At 52.1% G+C, this 25324-nt stretch overlaps 1 protein-coding gene across 3 annotated transcripts in view; it reads right to left on the bottom strand.

Annotated features, from left to right (window-relative positions):
• Positions 1-25324, bottom strand: part of LOC144137810 (putative helicase with zinc finger domain) — a 68766-nt gene that overhangs the window by 34330 nt on the left and 9112 nt on the right. For all 3 annotated transcript variants that reach the window (XM_077669811.1, XM_077669809.1, XM_077669810.1), the window contains 9 exons: positions 24328-24463; positions 23700-23882; positions 18559-18726; positions 17519-17730; positions 16274-16441; positions 11707-11962; positions 8679-8789; positions 1527-1642; positions 1007-1219 (listed from right to left, as the gene is read on the bottom strand). In XM_077669811.1, the coding sequence (XP_077525937.1) occupies positions 1007-1219; positions 1527-1642; positions 8679-8789; positions 11707-11962; positions 16274-16441; positions 17519-17730; positions 18559-18726; positions 23700-23882; positions 24328-24463 (1563 nt within the window). The remainder of the gene's footprint in view (positions 1-1006; positions 1220-1526; positions 1643-8678; positions 8790-11706; positions 11963-16273; positions 16442-17518; positions 17731-18558; positions 18727-23699; positions 23883-24327; positions 24464-25324) is intronic.

Here is a 25324-nt window from a genome sequence, read left to right on the forward strand (position 1 = left end):
ACGACGACACGACAGTGGGCTGTGCGAACACCGTCCATAAGTTGCGCGCACGCGAAACATGCGCGAAAGTTATAGTTGCGCGCACGCGAAACATGCGCGAAACCGGCTCAAGGACAGTGTGAGTAGCGTGTTAGGGCGCCTGTTAGAGAGTAGCCATGCAGGTTGTTAGGGCGCCTGGATGGCCTTGGATACACAGCGCTCTCCGCCGAACGGAGAGGCGTCGGGGGAGGGCGCGCGTTGGAGAGCGCGTGCACCATGCGGGTTTCGCGAGCAGGCAACTTTCGCCGCTGCAAAGTTGGGGGTGCGAGGATTATGCGAGGAACCAAAAAATTCAAGTTTTGGTGGCTCACATTAGGGGTGCGAGGATTACGCGAGTGCGAGGATTACGCGAGTAAATACGGTACATACTTCGACGACACGAAGCATGGAAATTCTGATGTGTACAATTTCTAAAACACTTGGTATTACTGTCGCGGTTTCAAGCCCACCATTGCACTGCGAAGCAACAACTGCAATTGTTCCACAGGTCTTTCTGCATTGGACATGGCAGTCATACAAAGAGTGACGCGAACACTGAAATCCTCACCGGCCTGCAAACAATGTGATGCCATAAGCAGGCTTGCTGAGGTGGTAGAGAGTTCTGGATATAGATGTGTAGCCCACCCCGAGAAGATGACAGAAGAATAAGATTACATCTTGCACTGTCATGGCGGTGCAAGGTACCACAATGTCGTTTTAATGGATGTCCCTTTCTTTTTTTTGAAAATCAATATATTTTCTGTAAAATTTCAGGCAAGATGCGTAAAATCGTAAGGCAGGTCGTAATTCGTACATTTTACCGATAATTCAGAAGAGTTGGCAGGTATGCAGCTAGATGTATGTTTCTACCCAGTACGTGACGGTGCGTGCACTGAAGTGCGCCTCGTCTGGACACTGGTGCCCGATCTCCCTCTGGCACGCACTGGTGTCGAACTGTACGGCTCAAAAGGCCACTGCGGGTGCCGACCTGTTGGACTGGGTGCAGATGAGCACGCGCGAGCCGGGCTCCTGCCTGATGACCTCGAGCAGCGCCTGTGCCAGGGTGAAGGTCTTGCCCGTGCCGAAGGGCCCCACCACCAGCACGGGGGGCACGTGGGGGACCGTGCGGGGCGCCACGATGGCCGACACCGCCCGCCGCTGCTGCTCGTTCAGCCGAGGGTCCCAGCTCAGCCCCCACTCCCTGCAGCGGGGCGAGACGACGAGCCGAGGTCGCCGGTCACTGATGGCCCCCTCAACTCAAACACAGCCTCTGCCCGTGCAGCCTGGATCCCCATGTGAAAACAGAGGCGACTGGGCTCTCCCCTCCTCAAGTGGTGTGGGGACTCAACTACACGGGTTACAAATGTACCGGCACATTTGGCAAAGAGAAGATGACAGCCAGTCTTTACTGGCAGCGGACCGTCAAAGGGTGAAGAACAGAGAAGCGCACTCGACAAGGAAGCCGTGAGGAGACTGTTCTGCACCCCCGAGGTGCTGGAGGCACTCACGGCGGGCACTGCGGGGGCCGGACGCTGAAGTCTGGGAACACCAGGCTGGCCATGGGCAGCTTCTCGACGGCATAGTGCATCTCGCACAGGGGCAGCCGGTCCAGCAGGAACTGGACCTGCACGGGGACACAGCCTGCTGGCACCGCCCTCTTTTTTTTTTTTGTCACTTCAGCACTGCAGAATGAGCAGCACCATGCAACTGTGTAGCCAGAAAACTGCGTAGCCGGATAAGGTCAAATTTCATGATGATTCCAGAGCACTTTCACGAGCGCGCTGTTCACCAAGAAGCATGGTGGCTTTCTCATTGCGTGGTGCACTCAGTGAAATGATGACTTCCGTGAGGAAGAGAATTGCGTGCCTTTATCGGTTAGTGATGACCAGGATTCAACAGAAGCGAGAGGCAGAACAGTGCGAATCAGTACTCTTTGAGCTGCACATTATGTCGGAAGACAATGAAATGGTGGCAAAAGCATTTTTACTGGCTTTTAGAGGTTTCCATTGTCAAAAGGTTTATTTTGAGGCACACGCAGCTGCAGAATTATGGCGAGAAAGACTAGAGAAACCTGCAGTATCATCACAACCTTGGCCAACAGCTGGTGGGCAACCCCAGGGCACAAGCGAAAAAGCGGAACCCATCCGCATGTGTAGAGTGCGAGGAAAGGCTACATGGGCCCGAGCCATTTCATTTACAAGCTCCCAGGCTAAAGCGGCAAGGACTGTGCTGTTTGTAGCTATAGAAAAGCAAAAGGAGGCAGGAGAGAAACTGTGTTTTTATGCAAACCCTGCAGTAACAACCCTGGCCTGCACGCAGGAGAACGTTCCGACCGGTTTCACACACTGCTCAAATATAGGTAAAGCAGTTGCAAGCACAATGCAAAAGAAAAAATAAATATCCTGTGAGCTTTTCTTGCACAGTTATTGTTCTGCTTCGCAGCACCAGATACTGGCAAAAAAAAAAAAATTAAAGCCGTTCCACTTAATGTGAAAGCTGTTGGAAATGAAGAGCAGTGATTTGCCATAATGGGCTGTACCGCCATTGTATGCTCACTGCTACCACCACATGCAATTCAAATTTCCCGCATTCGCAGTGCTCATGCGCCCCTAGCCTGAAACTGCGCCAACGGGAGTTCCGCTCTTTTTGTGCTTGCTTTAATTTCGTATGCTGCAGCTGTTTTGCGTCATTTCGCATGCGCCATTTTTTCTTGTGCACCTGGAGCCTTTCTGCAGCATTTCGGACACGCCATTTTGTTGCGCATGGAGGCTTTCTGCGTCATTTCGAATGCGCCATTGTATTCTTGTGCGGCCGCTTTTTCGCTCACTACCGTAAAAACCAATCCAACCAGCGTTCCTAACTAAATTAATGTGGCCACTGCCGGTTCATTACGTATATTTTGCCTCAAATGTACCTATAGTTTTCTTTGCGCTAAACAATGGGAAGATGTAGGACAAGCGGCAGTGGTTGTGGTCTCTCTACCCCACAGTATGCATAACCCTAGCATTGCACAAGGCAGGCATTCATGCACACTGCGAGGAACCACCGCGGGTTCGAGCTATTTGAGCACGCTCGCGATACTGAAACGCCGTCGCGCCAAAGGGCGACAAAGGAATATGCCCAGGGTACGGAGGGAAGACGTTTATTTTATACTAACATTCTAGTCACATATTTTACAGTCCCAATTACACAATTTACAGTACAGGTACGTACTTCCCGTTAGGTGAAAGGGGCGATGGGGCGCCACGCGCAAGTGCGCACGTTTCGTCGGCGCAGAGCCAGTGGGCTCTTCTGTCAGGGCAAATTCCGGGGTGCTCGCACGTTGTGCGCGCGCGCATCGCCGTGCTGGCCGGATCGGCTCGCAGCAGCGAGGGAGACGGGGCCCATTCGCTCACAGGCGCGTACCGCACGGCGTGTTCGTCGAGTGGTAGGTACGGCCTTACTGTACGCAAGCGTAGGGACAACAGGAGCAGCCTTAAGCACGGGCCGCAGCCGGAAGGGCTGGTGGGCTTTCGCCGGCGCCACAGAGTGGCAGCCGGCTGGTAAAGAAAGCGTCACATACCTTCGGCCAACGCCTTCGGCGTCCTGGAAGCGTCTCCCCGAACGGACCCCCGCCTGCCCCCGCGCAGGACGCGCGTTCGCGTCCAAGCGAGAGTCGGGTTCGGGCCTCGTTCAAACGGACCAATGAGGTGAGGTTAGCTCCGCTACCAGGGCGGAGCGCCCGCTGCGTGACAGTGTTTTATCGCCGCAACGGTCTCTGCAGGCTTCACCTCACGCAAGAGTTTGAGAGACGGCTCGGCTCTACGGAGTGGCGCCAAGACGAGCCGGAATTTTGGAGGAGAGAGGGGAAGAGCGCCGCGTAATGACACAAACCCAGTGATCGCGCAATGGCTATGGCGTCAGGATCCCCACACTCCCCTCTCCTTAAATGCCCTCGCCGGTCTGAGAAGAGTTGACCGGCCATCGCCCAGGCATGCAAAAGACGGCGAAGAGTAGAAAAGTATGCATGCACAGGGCAGTCTCAGTCCCCAGCCCATACAAAATATTTACAAACTAACTACCAACACTACCCCATCCAGCACGAATGATACATACAGCAAAACTACACGCGACGCTGAGATACATAATACATGGTAACCGGTTCCACATGCATACACAAAATGAAGCTATTGATATATACAATGATTACAGGAATCGCGACACTATAGTAAGAACAATAATGGTAATAATATATAAATGCAGTGCGATACTATGCTACATAGGGTTACAAAAAGAGCACACACTACGACTAAAAAGAATCAGGGCTAAAGAAAAGACACAGGCATGCTAGAAACTACGCTGAGCTACGAAAATATTTTTACAAATTCAGGAGACGCGGTTCCGCGGGGCTTGTGCAAAGTTCTGCGGTTGGGAGCACGAAAGTTTTTCGGGGAAACGTCCGTAGTGGTCAATCAAGAAAGGAAGATGGTGGGCACCAGTGCCGGAACGACCTCACCGTAGCGTCGAGACAGCAGCTCCGTGAAGGGGGGGGGGTACCAGCCAGGAGGAAATGCGGCTTGAGCAGCCAGCCGGCAGGTATGATGACCGCGATGGCGCCGCTCAGGTGTAGACCTCGCGTGGCACCCGATGGGTGCCCCGCCAAAGAGCGATGACCCGTCGCTGGTGGTGGCTGCCGCCCAGCGCGAGCGAGGCAGCTGCCGGACGACAGCCGTGGTGCCGATGACGCATGGTGCGGTTCCGATATGGCACCACATTGTCCACATCTGGAGAGGGCACCTCTTCCGCAGCTCGCAACTGGCCGCCCGTCCCGCTCTCGTCGGTGCCGGGCAGCCCGACTGCATTCGCCAGCCTTACATGCCGTTGAACCCCCATAGTCAGCGTAACTGTTCCGGGCTCGGTCAAGTTCCAGAAACGGGCAGCTGCGGACCCTCCACCACACCGACGAGACACCACGTGATGGCGGCCCGCACCGGACGAAGCCGAAACCACTCGCGGAATGCACCGTTGGGTTGACTGAAGCCGGCAGAGGCACACACCAAACGCACTCACGAACGCGTCCACAACACGCGCGTCACAGTGTTCGTGCCACCGGGGCCAAGTCCCTTCGCAACAACGCGGTGCGCCCCACTCGTAGCGTACGCCCGGCCCGCGTTTTCCAGGAAACACAACCTCCCGTTGGCATTGAGTATATGGTCCCCCAAAGTCTGGCCTGCTCTCCCAACTTCACACAGTTCACGCAACGGCCTCCAGTACGCGCTGCTCGCCCGAACACGGGGGCCGCGGACGGCCGAAATCCGACACCTTCAAAACAAGACTATAACTCTCGACCCTGGCTGCGCGCGAAAGCCAAAGACAGTCCTCGAAGGGCACTCCCGCGACCGACCCAGCCGCCGCTTTTCGGCATTCGCTCTTTCGTCAAGACTGCGCCTGAGTAAAAAAAAAACAGAAGAGAAGAAAACTAGCCCTGCTCACTGCTAAAAGGGGCAAAAAAGAAAAGAAACGTACAAAGCACTTCGTCCCGCATGCGCAGACCAAGGGGTTCCTGTACCAAATAAATAACGTCAAAGCACTGGAAAAAGAAAACACTACATCGTGCACCGACAACACACACACATAACAAAGAAAACAACCCTAACGCCTTCAACGAGGCTAACACACGAACCGTACCGAACCCAGAAACTAAGCAAACAAAATAGGTTCATGCTACATCACGCGGTACAACGCTCATAATACTAAGCGGAACACTTCCTCACCCTGTGCAATTAAACTAGTGGTCTAAACAATAACAAAACAAATTAGGACAAGATACATTATGTGCAGTCATCAACGCCCAAATGGGGACACACTAATACAGACAGTGCCACGTAACATGCACACTCTTACAAACCGAGTAAAAAGAGAAAACATGCGCTTACAGCTTTGCTGGAGGGGAGAGACAACTGACCACACAGATTGGGCTGGGGCGGCCGGGGCGGCCGCGCTGACTGAGACTGAGAGAAGCGAAGTCAGCACGGGGGCAAAAGCGCCTGCCGTTAGTGTGCTATGATCACTGAGGTGACCTCTTCGTGACGTTATATTGATGAGCCGGCCGAGAGAAGCCTGGATTAACGTGGGTGCCGTGTCATTACCGCGCAGAGCCACTGTGCTCAAGCGCCAAATAGTCAGCCCGTGACACCATATAAGTAAAGCTCTGCTTGCTTCTCGGCAAAGGTCCCTTCAAGTCGCAAGCAACTACCTGCCATGGACGCACACTGTCAAATGGCTTCACAATTCCAGGCGGCTTCCCACCGTGCGCCCTCGCCGTTTGACAGACATGGCAGGACCGGCAACAGCGAAAATGTCTTGCCTCGTCCCGGGCCAGGTCACGGAGCGACTCAGTTTACCAAAACTTTGGAGCCGCCTAAATGCCCGGCGAATGGTTCGTCATGAGCTTAGCGCAGCAGTGCGCAACTCAGACTTAGGGGGTTACCACACTGAATGGTTCAATTGTCTCATCATCGGTGGCTACGTAGTTAAGCACGAGTCCTTCACCGTCCAGCAGAAATGAGTCCCCCGGGGCGTCGGCGACACACGCTGACTTCAGCCCCCCTCCCGCGCCTGCTACAAGACAAGTAGCATCTCGGCGCACGCCCGCAGCAGGACAAGCTACGTCTCGGCGTCTAAAAAAAATCAAACTAAAAAAATTGTCTCCCAGAGACCGTCGCACATCCGGCGACAAAACGGGTCATTCTGCTGGCCGGCTACTAGCTCTTTTCGGCTCAATACAACCGCCTTGCAACGGGCATCGCTTCCCCCTCCTGATTTACAGCCGAGGCCCGTCCGCTTTCCCGCGGCATAGAGTTCGCGAAAAGCGCCTGTCCCTCTCTGCGGGGTGTCCGCGCGTCCTTTCTCAACTCTGGGTCCTCTTCCTCCCCTCAACGGCTGTCAATTTCGCCTCCTTTACGGGCACACGCTTTTGCGCCGCCGGCTAAAGTCACACTTGGACAATGAATCTCGATATATTACGAAGCACGGGATAGCGCGTCAACTACCACGTTCGTGCTCTACTCTCAGGGGACGGCAACAAGCATATATCTCGCGTGCACTACTCCGAGTGGCGGCTGTGGCCTTTCTCCCGGAATACGTGTACCGCCGCTCCAGTGGGGCGCGGTTGCACCGTCGCACTGACCCGTGGGGCTGCGTTAACGAGGGGTGCACGCACACACGCGTACGGAGGGGCAGTCGCCTCGTCCCCGTAGCAGCTACCGCTAGCGGATAAGTATTAAGACTGATTCCGGTTGCGTACTCAGCTTAATTAGCGGCCAAAGGCTAATGAGCCAATGGCCCCACGTTGGGTGCCAGTTTGTGGTCTCTCTACCCCACAGTATGCATAACCCTAGCATTGCACAAGGCAGGCATTCATGCACACTGCGAGGAACCACCGCGGGTTCGAGCTATTTGAGCACGCTCGCGATACTGAAACGCCGTCGCGCCAAAGGGCGACAAAGGAATATGCCCAGGGTACGGAGGGAAGACGTTTATTTTATACTAACATTCTAGTCACATATTTTACAGTCCCAATTACACAATTTACAGTACAGGTACGTACTTCCCGTTAGGTGAAAGGGGCGATGGGGCGCCACGCGCAAGTGCGCACGTTTCGTCGGCGCAGAGCCAGTGGGCTCTTCTGTCAGGGCAAATTCCGGGGTGCTCGCACGTTGTGCGCGCGCGCATCGCCGTGCTGGCCGGATCGGCTCGCAGCAGCGAGGGAGACGGGGCCCATTCGCTCACAGGCGCGTACCGCACGGCGTGTTCGTCGAGTGGTAGGTACGGCCTTACTGTACGCAAGCGTAGGGACAACAGGAGCAGCCTTAAGCACGGGCCGCAGCCGGAAGGGCTGGTGGGCTTTCGCCGGCGCCACAGAGTGGCAGCCGGCTGGTAAAGAAAGCGTCACATACCTTCGGCCAACGCCTTCGGCGTCCTGGAAGCGTCTCCCCGAACGGACCCCCGCCTGCCCCCGCGCAGGACGCGCGTTCGCGTCCAAGCGAGAGTCGGGTTCGGGCCTCGTTCAAACGGACCAATGAGGTGAGGTTAGCTCCGCTACCAGGGCGGAGCGCCCGCTGCGTGACAGTGTTTTATCGCCGCAACGGTCTCTGCAGGCTTCACCTCACGCAAGAGTTTGAGAGACGGCTCGGCTCTACGGAGTGGCGCCAAGACGAGCCGGAATTTTGGAGGAGAGAGGGGAAGAGCGCCGCGTAATGACACAAACCCAGTGATCGCGCAATGGCTATGGCGTCAGGATCCCCACATGGTTCACAAGTTTCGAACGCTTATGACTACATAAACCACTTGGCTTTGAAAGCCCCTTACGCCGCGAACGACAGCGTTACCACGGGACGACCTGTTGCTCTACTTGGGTCCAGCGAGCGAGCTACGACGACAAGGCGAGCGCCTAAAGTGCTCTGCACTTAATAGTGCCAGAACAGGACTGCCGGAAAGTGGGTGAAGGTTCAGAATTGCAAAGGGTCAACCTCCATTTGCCATTTATTGCACCCTTCTGTTGATCTGGACAAGCCATCCTGTACACTAATGACGCGATCAATGTTAGTTGTCTGCTCACAAAGAATGCCATCGTCCTCCTTGTCTGCAAGAATGCAAGTAGAGAGGGTTGGTGCCATCACCTCGGCCTCAAAGCTGGTGCGTGGCTCGAGGCCAAACTCTTGGACGCACTCCTGGGTCAGCCGGATGTAGATGCGGTCCTTCTTGGTCAGCTGGATGGGCAGCTCGTACACCTGCAGGCGTCAAGTTCCCCGCCCCTCGACCTCTCAAGAAAGAGAAAACTCAGTGGCAGATGGCAAGGCACACGTGCTACACAAGTGACATCTTCAATTGCACACATACCTCCTCATGGATGGCTTCAACCTGCTCACTGCAGTGTGCACACTACCAAGTAAAGAACTCTGCGGGACATGGCTTCAAGGATCAAAGTTGGGTTCATTTGTGCAAGGAGTGGCAGATCTTGTGCTATGCCCTTGAGCAGGATTGCTTTATGAGCGACGCGCTACTCAAACACAAGCCAAATGCTGTCCCGCTGGGCAACAGAAATACGACCTGCAAGTCAGAGCCGTGTTGTGTAGCAATTACATCTCCAACAGCATGGCTACAGGCTACAGACAGTATGCACTGAAATGCCACAGTGACAATAGAGAGGTTCTTGAAGAGGAAAAAACAATATTACAGTTGAACCCCTTTATAAGAGACACGTACCGGGGAGCAGTTTCTGTCTCTTATATGAGATGTCTCTTATAAGCAGGGAATCATGTTTTCACTTACTAATCAGATCCTAGTTCAATGTTGGCATCGTATGACTAAAATAGGCTCAAAAGAACACTACAGCATGTTTCAAAAGATTCATTCTAATTTATGTTTGGCCCCAAAAATTTATGAAACAGTTCTGAATCTTTGTTTGCTTCATGACTGTATTTACACTGTTTTTTACAACCAATTCTACAAGCTTTTTTTCCTTTCCTTGTTTGTGGAAGATGAATCGTAGATGTTGAGTTTATAAGCCTGATGAATAGTCAGAGAGCACAGCTTCTTCCGCTGTGTGCTCAGGCTATTCATTACGCTTGCAGGACCCAACATCTGCGATCGCGCTCCATCCAATGGATGGCAGTGAGATTCAATCACTTCTGCAAGTTGCATTTCTATTGGCAGGGCTTCTCATCGTCATTTCATAGCTGACTGAACCACTGTGTGTTTGCTGAAGTTATAATAAATAGCTACTGCAGGCGTCTGTCGTTCACCTGTGTTTCCACAATGGAAGCAACTGCAATTAGTGACTGGTGGCACTGCATCTGAAATTAAAATGTCTGTTACAAGCGAGATTATTGATTAAAGTTCAAGGATGACTTGTCCCTTATAACCAACTATCTTCTACATCCGATGTCTGTTATAAAAGAGGTCGATTTAATGGGAAAGATAGGGCAGCCAACCGTGTGGGTGAATAGTGTCTCTTATACCCATTTGTCTCTACATCCATGTCTCTTATAACGAGGTTCAACTGTAGCTGAAATGGCTCGATGACAGCCGGGATATTTACGGCGCTGCCAATTTGCAGTAAGGTCTCCACATACAGATGTGATTGGGTCGAGTCATTTTGGAGCAGCTTTTGGAGCAGCCAAAAGTAGGTTTTGGAGCAGACAGAACAAGCATTAAGATTTGAGAAATATTGCTAGAAGGGGAGCAAAACAACCGAAAAGAGCCCCAAAAGCAGCATCCTGGGCACACAGAAATGTTTAAACAAGTAAAATGCCTTCGGTGCAGACGAGTTCCTGCCACACAGATGTCTTTTAGCAGTCACTATGAAATGCCTCAAGACAACCACCGAAAGAGTTCGTGCGAGTATGTACATGCATTCACTGCTGGGTGGGCGCATGAAGCGCCCACCCAGCTTGTGAAAGAGGGTCACCTATGATGATGATTGAGTAGGTGGACCAACGGCTAACTTACTTGAAACGAAGACAAAGAAATCAGTGAAAACATCGACCACATTCTTCACGAAGAGTAGCTTTGCAAAGAAAGTTTTATTATAAAATGCTTTTCTGAAGTGCTCCTCCTGAACAACATGTTGAGTCAGGCAAGATCACTTTCTTTGAAGCTCAAAACTGTTCAATGAACCGGCTTACAGGCAGTTAAGCCGTCTTGAACTTTCGCCCCTTTTCCCTTTCTCGCTAGCTACCCTTGCAACGCCCTCTCCATGTCGACCCCTCGGAGTTAGTCACGTGAACTCCAGCCAAGCTTTCATCATCATCATCACCAGCCTATCTACGCCCACTGCAGGGCAAAGGCCTCTCTCATTAATCTCAAAATATCCCGGTCCTGTGCAAGCTCGCCCAGCTTTATTGCAAAGCAGATAGTAAAGCGTGAACCGCATGGCGCGTTTTTACACGCGATTCGTGCACGCCGGCTATGCGAGCGCGATATTTTATTGCCCGCATTGACGATATCGCGCCCGCGGCACCTTATACCTCGGTCAGAATCTGACGCGACAGTGGGAGGAGCTTGCCAACTTGCCCCAATGGGGAGGCACGCGCCTCATGACGGAAGTTTCAAAGCGCTTGAGACAGCCGGCCGGCTCTGTCGGAGATGTTTAGGCTAAGCACCCTGGCAGGTATTTCATGGGCGCTTTCACTAGCGGCGCAGATGATGTTTTATAACACCGTTTTCGCCCACATGATTAGCTCATTTACCGCACAAGTAATTTCATGTGTGCTTTGAGCGGCATTTTAAAGAGCAGTTAAAATCGGTAGCTCAAACGCCCCGCACCACTTCGCGACCGAAGCCGCCACCATGTTGCCGCGGCCGGCCGCGCGCAGCCTGCGGGTGTTACGTGGCAGCATCAGTGCGCCTGTGCGCCGTGTTTTCGCGAGCAGAAAACACTCCAAGATTCCCTCCTCTTCAACGCTCGTGGCGTAAAGAGCACGCCACATCGAGGAAGCCCGGCAAAACGAAGCTTTGGCGCAAGATTGGCGCAGATTGCTTGAAATCAGAGTCCTTGTAGCAGGATGTAGCAGGAGTTACCTCTCGGCGCAGTTAGGCGCAATTGGCGCAGCTATCACATCACTGCACATAGCAGCTAAGGCAACCATGCGTATGCGAGGGCCATGGCCGCCCCCACGGAAGTGAGAATGAGCCGTGGCCACGCACCCTCCGCTTCTTGCCGCCTTCCGCAGCGTCGTCGGCCTGCTTCCCTGTTCCCGCCGTGGCCGTGGGGGAGAGCCAGACGTGGGTGCAGCCCTGCAGGAGCAGCCTGCCCGCATCCGTGTCTTCGGTGATGCTGACCTGGGCGTCCAGGCGCAGGCAGGCAAACAGCTCCCCGCTCGGGGCGTACAGGGCCTCTGTGGCGTGCGCCGACGATGTCGACAGGCTGTCCGACAGCTCCAGGGGAACCTGCAGGTTGAACCTGGGGAGGAACCCTGCTCTCTGAACGTCTAACACGAGGAGGCCGGGAATAAAGTTTGGGCACAGTCCAAGCGCAAGTGCAAGGTTAACGGCAGCCACGATTTCCACCTCTTGAACGTGCCACTTTTGTATAGTCTGGCAATATGAGTTACCAAACACGACGCCTGAAATGTGCACCCGCACGCTGCAAGCGATCGTCTAAAAATGGTGTTTTTGAAAGCAGAACTAAGGAGAGGGCAGCCGTTGCCGTCGCGCAGAAGTACCGTATTTACCCGATTCTAACGCGCCCCCGATTCTAACGCGCACCCGATTTTCCTGGCAAAAAAACTAAAAAACTTGCACCTCCGATTGTAACGTGCACGGGCCTTTGTGACCCAGACAAACGAATGCAAGAGAAACGGGCGATTTATTTCCCGAAGTAATCTCACTCATCTCACTCCTCGTCGCTCCCCGCTGACCACAACATCTCGGCCTTCGTGCCTTCAAGCGCGTTCGCGATGCCACGCTTCTGAACGAGCGTTCAAACATGGTCTATGGGATCGTGGCCCACGCCTCGCACGCCCATCCCGAGAGCTTCTCCAGAGATGCACGCTTCAGCCGACCGCTCGTTTTGAACGCGTGGGAGCCGCTGCTGCCATTGCTGTTATCAACCGCGCAAGTGAAACGATTTGACGATTTGTGTGAACTCCGATAGAAAAGCCTAGGCGCTTAGGCTTGCTGCTTCCGAAAAATTGTTGCTAAAAGCTTTGGCGCCATCTTGGGATGGCGATGGCGATGGGTAGGACGAAATTTTCGCTGTTTCGGCAGTTTTGGTTTTGTATCCGATTCTAACGCGCATGCAATTTTTCAGCCTATTTTTTCAAAAAAAAAGTGCGCGTTAGAATCGGGTAAATACGGTAACACCTGTGTGCTGGTAAAGCAAGCAACCTTGGCCGGCTACGCCAGCAGGTGCAGCGCCGTCTGCTACAGCCGCCGTTTCAAACCCTTACGATTGATTAAGCTCAGCTTTTAACGGCACTACCAATCTCCTGTTGCCCCAGTGGCCCGCACAGCTTGCACACAACACGTTTGGCCAAGGTGAAATCTCACCCCAGTGTCCCTTGAAATGCCCCACACTTGCTGCCAGAAACAAGCTGCACAGCCAGTGGAGTTGACCGTCAAGCAAGATAAGCCAGTACGTTTCCACCACAAAGCCTTTCACAGCAGTGTGAAAAGCACAAAGGTACACCCATGCCATCTTGCTTTTCTTAACTCTGATGTTGTGAAGCACACAGAGTGAGGAGGAAACCAGGAGAGTATTAGGAAACAAAGGATTAAGCAACTTCCCCCCCACCACCACCACCACTAAAAAAATAATAATAAAAAAAATAATAATGAAAAACACAAACAAACACGCAGGCAGGGTTTTCCCCACAGAGGGCAGTGGTGGAAATGCCACCCCCACCCACTGGGGATGGCATGCACCTGAGGAACCAAAATGGCCACTGTGCCAGAGAGCGACCCTCCTGCCATCTGGCTACATGAACAGGAGTCTGAACAAGTGGCTTTAAAGACTCGCACTACCAACTGCATGCAAATCTTGGAGTCAACGCTCGCGCTTATTGCTTTCTTATTCTGTTTAACTCTTTCGGGACCGCTCCATAGGCCATCGATCACATATGATCGATGGTTTCGCGAGCCTGCAGAATACAAATTTTCGCTCGATGGAACACCTAGCGACATCTAGGAGATAGTTTGAAAACTGGAGTTTTCTGTTCTGTGAAGTTTCTTTTTTTATCGCCAGGCGGCAACGCATCAGATATTTTATTCTGACGGGCAGTGGTTTCGAATGTAAACAAACATGGCGTCATACTCGCGCGAGCGCGATAAGAAATCCGCCTCGTCTCGTCTCGCATATTTCCACCTTCTACTGTTGATTTTAACGATGAGAGTGGCAGTGAAGAGTCGGAAAGCGGCTTTAGAGATGGGATTTCAGCTCGAGTGAGGTTTCGGGTGTCGATCAGCCTGGAACATCAAATTGCGCTCAAAGGTGGGTGTTGGTTTCAGTTTCAATTGGCTCTGGAGTAGGTTTGTGCGCTCGAAATATGTTCTGGCTGGTTTATATTTGTTCGCTAGGGTGTTAACTACCTATGGTGGTGATCTCCTGCCACCAGCGCAGAAACAGGTCAAGTTTTCGCCGAGACGAGAGCCAGGTGTGTACCTGGGCGACGACGTAGCCAAGGCCTTAGTGCCAAAGAGATCACACACAAAACAAAAAACCAGTTACACCTAGCCGCATCAAACTTTCGCGATAAAGAAACAAAGCATTGTGTTGGATTTTGTGTATCCTGAAATGATTTTATTCTTTTTTAATGTTTTTATATTTGCGCTTTTTTCTATCTTTTTCTTTAGTTTTTTTACGAAGTTCTTACTTTCAGATTTTTTCATGGTTCTGTCGTCAGTGGTGAAGTAAAACTTGGTATTCTATGTCAAAGAACATATAATTAGCTGCATTTTGGTGTATGCTAAGGCAGGATGGTGCCTTTGCTTTATGTAATAAAAAATTTGTACCGAGACCTCCCTTTTTCATCACTTTTTCCGGCGGTCCCGAAAGAGTTAAGAGGCTGAACTTTTCACCACGTGGTGGCATTACTATACCCAGTACTTTACCATTGTTTCATTTCTGTGATGAAAATGTGAAATTCTCAACCTTTGTGCCCCCCCTCTCTCAAAATGTCCACCAGACAGGGTAAACCCTGATCGTTTTTTCCTGCAATGAAGAGTGCTGCAATACATGCTCCAGTATTTCATTCACACACACGCAAGTACAGCCGAACCCCGCTACAACGACCTCTGGTTCAATGAAACATTTCCAATTTCCCGTCAGCTAACCACATAAGTCAATGCAGCAAAGTCTTCGCCACAAGGAACTATTTGTCTGGCTTGCTTTCGCTTCCAACAAAATTTTTGCCTGCTGGGCTGAGTTTGAACATTTATGTTACGATAATATTAGCATAACGTCAGCTATCTGTACTTTTTTATACATTAAGGGTGCTTAGTTTCACCAAAAACGTGTGCCATGTGCCTACACCACCGTCCAAAACAAAAACAAATGCGTAGATGGACGTAATGCAAGCATGCTTTGGCAGAAGTTTAGGCACTTCGAGTCCAAAAAAAAAAAAAATGCTTTTGAGCAGTTTTTGGACACTGTTAGCCCCAAATGGGTAGGTAAAACGCCGACCAGACTTGCAGCAAATTTCGTTAATGTGGGATTGCTTTCCAAAAGTATTTCGTTGCCGTGAAATATGAAATAAATAGGCGTGTACGGACGTTCGCCAGGGATCTGAAAATATTTCATTGCTGCGGGAATTTAGTACTTGTGAGATTTTGTTATCGTGGGGTTTGACTGTAGCGCTATACTGAGAACAACAGCTTAGCCAGCCAGTTGTAAACCAAACAAGAGCCTGACCGCAGAGGAAAAACAAAACCTAGAGCCACATTTTCAAATGATGCCACAAATTTTCAACCCTTTTTTTATTTACTTTGTGGGAATTATGGAGGTCTGCCATCTTTTCTATCTCTCTCGGCCCGCTGCAGAGGCGAGAGGGGGAAGGTCCCTCTCTCTCTCTCCCTGCGGCCGTGCGTCTCCCCACCACGGGAGGATGATGGCGGGGGCGCTGCCGACTCTCATGGGACCGGTTTTGCCCGGGAGCTCCAGGAGGGCTGGTCTGGGGTGGTTAACGGAGGAAGGCTCTCTTTGGATACCAGCCATCAATGGGAGCAGCCATAGGTACATGTTGCTCCTTCTTGGCCTTCCTTTTTTCGTCCTCGTGCCTATTTTTCCCGTCCTGACTAAGGTGGTCTTGGCGGTGGTAGAGCGACGCGCCCGACGTTCCTTATTGTGGTGGCAATAAATGTCGGTGTTGGCGATTTCTGTGTCTCGTGTGTTCCTTGCTATTCACTGCCGCTACGCCAGTTGGCGGTCCGTGGCGGTGTTCAGTGGAGCTAGCCTTACGGCCGAGTCTCAAGTGCGAGCTGGGTCGCCGTAAGAACCCTGGTCCCCACAACTTCAAAAACGTTGAGTGCTCCTCAGCAAGCAAGGAGAAACGTAGAGAGTTTACAGTATTTGAGCCTGCGTAAATCATAGCTTGTACAATCCAGTTTGAGAGCGTGCCTCCCGTTTCCAATGTCATGAGCTCACACATTGAGCGTCATTTTTGCAATGAAACTGAGTTTGAGAATAAAGATATTTGGAGGGGACCGGAAAACCGCTTGGTGCAGTCAATGAAGACTGCGTGACAACCCCGTCTGATGTGATGTCGCCAGAACTCACTGGGCAACGATGTCGGCGCGTGCCATCTCCTCGACGTAGAGCAGCTGGTGCATGCGTGCCCGGTAGTTGTCCCGGTTCAGCTCCTCCCCCATGACGGCCTGGGTGAGCTGGAAGCCCTCGGGGTCCGGTGGGGGGTACATGCTGAACAGGCTCCGCACCCGGGAAGAACTGCGTCACGGGGGCCAAGGTCAACGACACTGGGAGAACTGCACAATTCGATTCGTCGCAAAGTAGCATCTATGCATGCGTTCACATAATGGAAATTAAATAAGGCCAATTAGATTAAATAAAACTAACGACTATTAGGTACAGTAGAACACGTTGATAAGTTTAAAAAAAAAATGCGAGGGAGAAACGTACTAACCGGGAAAATGTATGTTCCGCCACAGTAAAAAAACAACAATCAAGAGACGAACATGAGCATTAAAGGCCTTTTTTACTTGTACATGTCTGTCAACGTCTGCTGGTGCATGCTGTGGCCGTTTGAGAGCAAGAGCTCCCTTTCTAAACATTCCAGACTTTTGTCCGCACTGGGATGGTCCTTTGCACGAAAATAACTCCACATCGCTTCCAAGCCGACTCGGCTTGAGCACATGTCGCTGCTGGAGACGCCACCTTTTCCTCCCCGCCATCGCCGCCATCTTTCTCGGAGGCTTCATCCAGCACCAGCGCTGCTTCACGGCGTGATTCTGCCACGATTTCTTCCAAGGTCAGCGTTTCGCACATTGGGGCGCTGTTATACAGGCGACGTTGGCTGCAGGCAGCCGCGTTACCAAGCCCAGCACTGCAGGAAAGCTGCCACGGTGAACCGGGCGGCCTGACCGCCGATCGGCACCTGCTTTATGTGCTGTGCACGCTGAGGCTCGGTCCACACACACGTAAGCATGTTCTTTGTTCACCGTAAAACGTATCATCCGGTCGTACTTGGATAAAATTTCTTAAATTTTTAGCGTTCGCAATTGAAAGCGTAGTAACCGGGAAACCGTATGATTCGGGAACGCAACAATGAGGTTCCACTGTATAGCCAAGCACACTTATGAGATAGGTAAGCCCTAAAATTGAGGACGCCGAGACAGCATTGACTACACTGTGTTGCCACTGGCGTGGTTCATGAAGCAGTTTGTGGTGCGACCAACTCTTCTCAGCCCCACAAATAAACCAAGCCTTCATGCTTACGAGAGAACACTGCACAAACGGGAGGCGCAAAAAGAAAAAAGAAGAAGAGTGTCGTGACAAGTCCCTGACCTGCGGCCCTCGGCGAAAGGCACGAGGTCCACCGTGGCAGGGCTCCAGCGCTCGTGCCCCATGAGGATGACCCGGCGGTTGCGCTCAATGTCGCTCAGCATGTCCGGGGGCACCGTGTCCACGCTGAAGTTGCGCATCAGCACGGGCTCCCCGCCAAAGTCGAAGGCCAGCGTCTGGACAAACGTGGCGTACATGGACGCCTGGAAGGCCACCTGGGAGGAGAGGTAAACGGGGCACGTGGGGTCAGCAGAGGAGGTGGCTTCTGCACCACGCCCCCACTCCCACCACGAGCGACACAGCTCTCAACCACGAGCACCTGGGTACGCACAACCATTACATGAATCAAGCCACTTGCCATTTTCTCTGCATTGATATTGACCTTGGGTTCAGCCTCCCACATGGTGCTTTCACTCGAGTGTGCAAACACTGTGCTGCTAACCTTTCAGATGAAAGAGCGGCACACTGCAAACGCTGTTATGAAAGCCATGCCATAAGCACGTCTGAATCGGAAAGGATGTCTCCTGAAGTCTGAGACTTGCCACCGATGACTGACAAAGTCACTGCCAGAATGGAAAGCTGCATGAGCCACTGGTTACGACTACTTGGTAAAGAAGCCCGAAAGAAAAATTGGACATAGGCACAAGTGAGGGAGGACTCACAGGGCAATCAACACTACGTATAAACTAAGGTCTCTACTGGGGGAGGGAAAAAAAAAGAAGCTCTATACACGATTACATTACAAACAATATATGCGCATACAAGAATTGAAAGAGTAGCACTAACTTTGACAAAATATGTGTAATCACTCGACACTCTCCTTAAATGCGCTTTGCGGAAAGTCATTCGAGCCAGGTATAGCAGAAAATAAAGAGAAAGGAATTCACGGGGGAAAGGTTTTCCCAAGCACCGAGAACTTCAGGAATCTCACCAAATCCCTGTGCATTACGGGGCCACCACTACGTAGTGGTGCTATTTATTCCCTCGGTGAAGTTCCAGAGAGCAGGAAGCAGAGAGCGGGCCGACTCCAGCCCCGTTCTCACCTGCACGAGGTAGACGAGCACCTTCTTGTCCTCGGAGCGCTTGAGCGTGTTGATCCACTCCTGGCATCCCTCGGGCAGCACGTAGTTGAAGACGGAGATGCGCACCCGCCGCAGCTGGAAGTGGCTCCGGAAGGTGTCCCGCAGCAGCACCAGCCGCTGCAGGGGCGTCTGCGCACGGCCACAGGGCTCACGCGAAGAGCCCCAGCACTGGGCCGTCGCCCACGCAACTGCCGCTACGCTCGGGCACAACAACGCGCGAGTTGCCCATCACCACAGCCGGCTGTTCCTCGGCACTGCTCAGGGTGTGCTACTGCGAGTATCTCGAATGTGACAAGAGTCGTTTCCATTGTTCTTCGGGCTTAATCTGTGCATACATTCCTGCAGTGACGACAAAAGAACTAGGTGTGAAAAAGGAGACGGTGGTCGCACTAAGCCCGATCCCGTTTCAAAACGCATGTGCACCCATTGACATCCTGGTCTGTCACTTTGGTGGAGTGATACACAGGGTGTCTAGCAAATTGCCTAATTCAATTTCCCTGACTTTTCCATGTTTTCCATGACAATTTTAAATGAAATTCCCTGACCTATACAACAGGCGCCATTCTGTGGAAATGGTCCATGCAGCATATAAAAAGCGTAGAACACATTCTATCATTGTGAAAAACACATTTGTTGCAAGTGCCCGAACTCTCAAAATGCACTTTGATTAACTCCAGTTTGTTTGTTCAGTTACGGCTTCAGAGAGTTTATTTCATCTTGCGGGGTAGAAGCTTCAAGTAGCGCTTCAGCGAGCACCTTTTGCTTTTTTTTATTGTCCTGGATCGACACGCAACGTGAACCACATGGTACGTTTTTGCACGCGATTCGGGCGCGTCGGTGTTGCGCGTGCGATTTTTTGATGCCCGCGTCGACGATTCGTGCACGCAGCAGCGAATTCTGCCTCGCTGAGAAAATGACGCGCGTCGCGCGCGGCAGTGGGAGGAGCCTGACGACTTGCGCCAATGGGGAGCCGCACGCCTCATGGTGGCAGTTTCGAAGCTCTTGAGACAGCCGGCTGGCTCCGCCAGAGATGTTTAGGCTTACCACCCCGGCAGGTATTGCATGGGCACTTTCACTAGCGGCGCGTATGATGTTTTATAGTACCGTTTATCGCCCACATTATAAGCTCCTTTACCTCACAAGCAAATTCGTGCGTGTCTTGTGCGGCATTTCAGAGAGCGCTTAGAAGCGGTCGCTCGAACTCCCGTCACCACTTCGCGGTCGAAGTCGCCACCATGGTGCCGCCGCCGGCAGCCCCGCGCGCAGCGTGCGGGTGGTTCTGCGACACCGTCAGCGCGCCTGTGACTTGCGCGGCGCGTTTTCGCGAGCAGAAAACGCCCCATGCAGTTCACGCTAAACCATGTCATGTTCCTTTTTGATTATGTAACTCTGGCTCCTGATGTCACAAGAAAGAAGTTCTTGCAAGATTAGCTCCCAAAAAGCGCTGCCTTTTAAAATTCGCTGAAAAAAAAAGCGCCTAGTGCGTGCGATTTGGGCACCACTATATCAACTATATCGTCCCTCTGCGCAAGTGCACCACAGAACAAGTGCACCCAGCAACCTAAGCCAGCTGCGAGCTGCGTGAACTGCACGGCGAGTTCCTGCACGCGATTCGTGCACGGTATTTTCACGGCCGCGTCGACGATTTCGTGCCTGCGGTGGCTCCTTTCCTGCACAAGCAAGTGCGTTTGTGCCTTAAGTAGCATTTTAAAAAGCGGTTAAAAGCGGTCGTTGGAGCTACTGCACTACTCCGCGGCCGGCGCTGCCGCCATGTTGCCGGCGCCTGCCGCTCGGCACGCACCGTGCGGGTGGTTTCCGCGGCGGCGTCAGCGCGTCTCAGGCATGCGCGGCGCATTTTTGCTTGCAAAAAAACCAGAAAACATTTCACGCTGTTCACACCTTCGTCGCGCGCGAACGTGTTGCGTTCGGTAACTTCTCGGGGTCCTCCAACACTGGTTTACCCTATTCTAAAACTGTGTGGACAGGCACCGAAGTGGTTTTCCCTGACTGGTACTACTTGATTGAAAGATTCCCTGACAATTTCCTGACTTTTCCCGGTGGGTCAAAATTCCCTGACTTTTCCCGGTTTTCCCGGTTTTCCCGGTCGCTAGACACCCTGATACACTACCGCATTTACTCGCGTAATCCTCGCACTTTTTCTCCGGAAAAATCAGTGAGAAGTTAGGGGGTGCGACAATTATGCGGGGGAAAAAATTTCGAGGGGTTTAAAACAAGCTTAAATGACATTTGAATGGGATGGTACATAATAAAGACATTTCCAAGCAAGACTTACCATTGTAATAAAAGTACAGGGTCGACACAGGCCCGAAGCACAAAACTTTATTCATTGCAGCCCGTTGCAGCCAGCCATCGCCCACCTTCACCACCCCGCGTTTGGCAGCTGGGTACCCAAATAGGAACCGTCCCGGCCCGAGTCAGTGCGGCTAAAATCGCTGACCGTTGCCTCGTCATCCCCTCTGGATTCCACGTCGCCTTCAGAGGCCTCGACTACATCCCACACTGAGTGGCCTTCAGTCGCATCCAGGGCATTCGATGTGCCAGTGTTCTTGAAGCTCTTGACGACGATGTCTGTGGCAATCATTCCGCGTGGTTCCGATAGCCAACTGCACAGCATCTCCATCGACGGTCTCCTTATCTTGCCGGCCGGCAACAGAGCGGGCTTACAATCCACACCGTGTACAGCCTTCGAACATTATTTTTGAACGGCTTGTTCAAAACACGTTCAAAGGCTGGAGCATAAAAGTTTAAGTCACCTGGAATGACAGCCAGCTCAGTGCACAGCTCTTGTAACTTTGCGCTTCTTGTTGGTCGCCTTCAGTTCCTCATTCGGCTGTCTCCAGTAGCGCACGCTGAACTTGTAGACACCTAGGGGCCTGCTTGCGGCGCAGTTGCCGCACTCTATAGTATTCGATAGCTTTCAGCTTGAAAGTGGCTGAATAACGGGTGTAATGCCCCATGGCGAAGCGGCTCTGAAACCAGCACAGAACGAAGCGACAAAAGACTTTTCGAAATGGCGGAAAGTGAGCTCTCGACTGCTGCCCCTCCAATGAAAGGACAACCGGACGCTGCGCAAACGCTGCCTAGTAGAGCGCACTCGAAACTGGTTCAATAACGGTGTAAGTGGCGTTTGGGAGATGGCGCTAGGCTGCCATGCACCTGGTGTGCCTGGATACACCCTGCGTTCCGCCAGATGGGGTGGTGCGAGGGCGTGCATCATGTGGGTTTTGCGAGCAGACGACTTTTGCCGTTGCAATTTTGGGGGTGCGAGGGTTATGTGAGGAAACAAAAAATCCAAGTTTTGGCAGCTCACATTACGGGTGGGAGCATTACGCGAGTGCCAGGACTACGCGAGTAAATATGGTATATGAGCTACAGTCAAAGCCCACGATAATGAAATCTTACAAGTACGAAATTCCTGCGGAAACGAAATATTTTCAGATCCAAAGCGAACGTCCATAGAAGCCAATGTACTTCATATCTCGATTGCGAGTTAAAGGGGGGATGCGGGTCTGTTATGATAAAAAATCACGAAAAAATGCATTTTGCGAAAAACACATTTTTGAAGTCTTTATACCTTCAAGCACGTACTCTAAAAGTTTCATTGCTGAATTTGATGGGGAAGAATGTCAAAACCGACTTTGAAAAGACAGCGGGAGCCTTAAAATGCCCAAAACGCGGCTAAAAATGCTTGATCTTCATGACTACGTGCGCGCGCTACACTCGAAGCAGACAGCCGGTGGCGGCCATCTTGGGCTCGCTTTGTAGCTGCTTTCTCTGTGTGTATTTCGCACTATCTCAAAATAGCGACACCTGAGGGGAACGAACGGCACCGTCGATTTTCCGAAGGTCGTTTTCGAGCCGCTGATTGGCAGGAGCACGCGCACTCAAGTCGAGCCGCTTTTTTTCTTTCCGTTTTGCTTTTGCAGGCTCGCGTTCTCCGCCACAGTATTTTCAATTCTGGTGCATTTCCCCTGCCATTAGTGACTGTGATTCTGCCCCAACGTCTTTTTGTCTCGTGCCACAATGCTTGGAGACCCTTTACCTCAACGAAATACGCACTGCAAGCGTATGAAAAAAACAATGGAAGGCTCCGTAGACGGCGGTGCTGAGATCGCCTGTAACGTATGAACCTGGTCCGAGAAGCGTTGCGTGGAAACGTCTCGATTTAGTTAGCTGTAGTGCTTTCGTCTTATTTGTGAAAAAAAAAAAAAAAAGTCTGTTTGTGCTTTTCTTTAATTTGCATAGACGTTGAAAGAAGTGCAAAGTAGGAAGCGCCGTTTGCGAAGTTCAGCAAAAAGTGTAGTTTTTAAGCACTGTTTACAAAGGTTTTTCATTACTTGCTTAGAGCTTTCCAGGTTTTGTTTTCAGTTTTGCAACGGAAACGTGATTTTTGACACGCTTTTGAATTACCTGGGTGTGAAAAAGGGGCGTGGTCATCGCGCGTCACTGCTACCAACAAAGAATGCGTGCCACTCGTAATTACTTGTTTGTTTTTTGCTATCAGGGCATGAATGGTGAACCAGCAAATGATCTTCAATCATCAGGTTCGCACTCTGACAGTAATAATCCCTAACCCCAAAAATCGGCTGAAAATGGCAAGCAGTGCCTGTTTGCAAAGCTGCTTTATGATTCTAGGCGGTTTTATTGCCTTTGCGCTTGTTGTCCTCATAGCACTCTACGGTGAATATGAACCCTAGCTAGCCAGCTCTGCCCTTGCCTGGGCTATCAATGCAAATGACCAGTCAAACTCAGATATGCTGAATTCGAAGAATATCAAAAAGACAGTTATATCGGTGATCTGATACAGAGAAGTCAGTCTCGAGATGTCACTTGCAGCTGTACTTTCAGCAGAAATGGCTTTCCCCATGATGCTGTAGCAGTTCTAAAGCGGGCAACCAAAGTTGACGCACTGTATGGGTGAAACACCGACAAGGATGACGGTAACAATGAAGCCACCGATCCTGGGCAGGCTAGCGGCCAATCAGCCAAGTATTGTGGCTTGTCATTGCCCCCCCCCTTTTCTAAAACCCTTCCTGCCTTCCAAGAAATCCCCGGGACCGGCTTATAAAACAGGCGCTCACGATGGTGTGCAGCTCGAAGTCCCAGAGCAGTTGGGTCTCCTTGGAGCTGACGGTGCGCTTGAGCGGCTGCTGGCAGCTCAGCCGCAGGCCCGGCAGCGACTCGGTCATGATGCGCTGCATGGCGGCCGGGTCCTTGGCCTCCGAGTAGCGCCACAGCAGCTGGGACGCATACTCCTGGTAGCCCTGGGCAGGACGACCACCAACACTCACGCCAGAGGAAAAGCTCCAGCCTGGGGGGGACGTGGGACGTTACAGCAAGCAGAGCCACTGAGCATGCACCAGTTGCGGGACTCCCCACAGGCTCCACACATCAAAAACTGGCCCCCTGCGCTGGGGCAAGTTGGCCAACCTGTCATCCGCGGACCGAAGGTTCAAGGAGCACTCAAGAACTCGCAGCTGCTGCAGTCAGTCACAAAAGGAAAAACTGTGGGAACGATATCAAACATGACTTAGTTTAGTGTTTCCTAAGCAAGCTTGGCTCTATGAAGTTGTGTTGTTAGGCAAATGTTTAGAAAAGCTCAGCTTTTATCCCCCTCAGCTGCAGAGGAGCCTGCCAAAGTGAAGTGTCGCACAACCGGTGTGCATTGAAGAACTCTCGCCAAAGGAGGAGGAAGAAGGCGGGTGCCACCTCGAGGTGCTTCTCCTGGGCCCTGGTGACGCGGTCCCTGCGGTAGTCGAGGCGCTCCCTCCACTCCTCCAGTTCATCATCCCCATGAGCTTCGCAACACTGGTCTCCCAGCCGGCACTGGCCGTACGTCCGGTGGCTGGGGGAGGCGAAACAAGAAGAGCGGCTCTGAAGTTCGTTCCTCGCACCACAAGCAGAGAGCGCCTGGCATGCGAACGCCCAAGAATCAACCCGCCACACTTACCTCGCGGTTACATTGTGGATGACCGACTGTGTGTGTATACTGTATATTGTGCATCAGCATTTCTCGCCACATGTTGTGTACTCAGCATGAATAAAGTGTTCAAGTGAAACTTGAGCTGGCGCCTTTACTGCCCAAGCAAGGTACACTGGCCTGGCTGCGTTTGCTGCGCGCCAGTTGGGCCCAATGGAGGCGGCGGTGGCCAGGGGGCAGAATCAAACGCCCCTAGAGGGCGAGAACATCACCTCTATTTGGCGGCCCTTGCAAACAGAATCCCCTTCGTCAGTACGGGAGTGCCCCCAAGACCCCTTCCCTCTAATCACCAGCAGGAAGCAGTGGAGGAAGGCGCTCCAACCGAACTACACAAGAAGCCCTGGTCAAAAGAGCCCCCAAAGTCACCACCAGCCTTAGGCTGGTGCCCTCCGTGCTTCTCTGACCACCTGCTGGAATAACGTTTCCCCCTTCTCCCCCATACGCTGCGCCTCCTCACGTGGTTGTCATGACAATTGTAACACACTTTCAAGGCCAACAAGGCAGCGGCATTGCTATGGCAATTACCCCACACTAATGTTTCCCTACGCTCACCAGGGGAGGATGTGGCACTAGCGGCGGAATTAGCCCAGACACTTGGCTGAAGGCCGAGAGACCGCCTCCTGTTGGGGTTGTGACCTCAAACGGGGAATGGACACGTGGACACACCCCTCTTCCCACTGACACGGCATGAACAAATTTTCAGCACACACAATACTGTAAAAATCA

This window comes from Haemaphysalis longicornis, unplaced genomic scaffold (assembly GCF_048455015.1).
Source record: "Haemaphysalis longicornis isolate Haplotype H1 unplaced genomic scaffold, Haemaphysalis longicornis Haplotype H1 scaffold_5, whole genome shotgun sequence".
NCBI lineage: Eukaryota > Metazoa > Arthropoda > Arachnida > Ixodida > Ixodidae > Haemaphysalis > Haemaphysalis longicornis.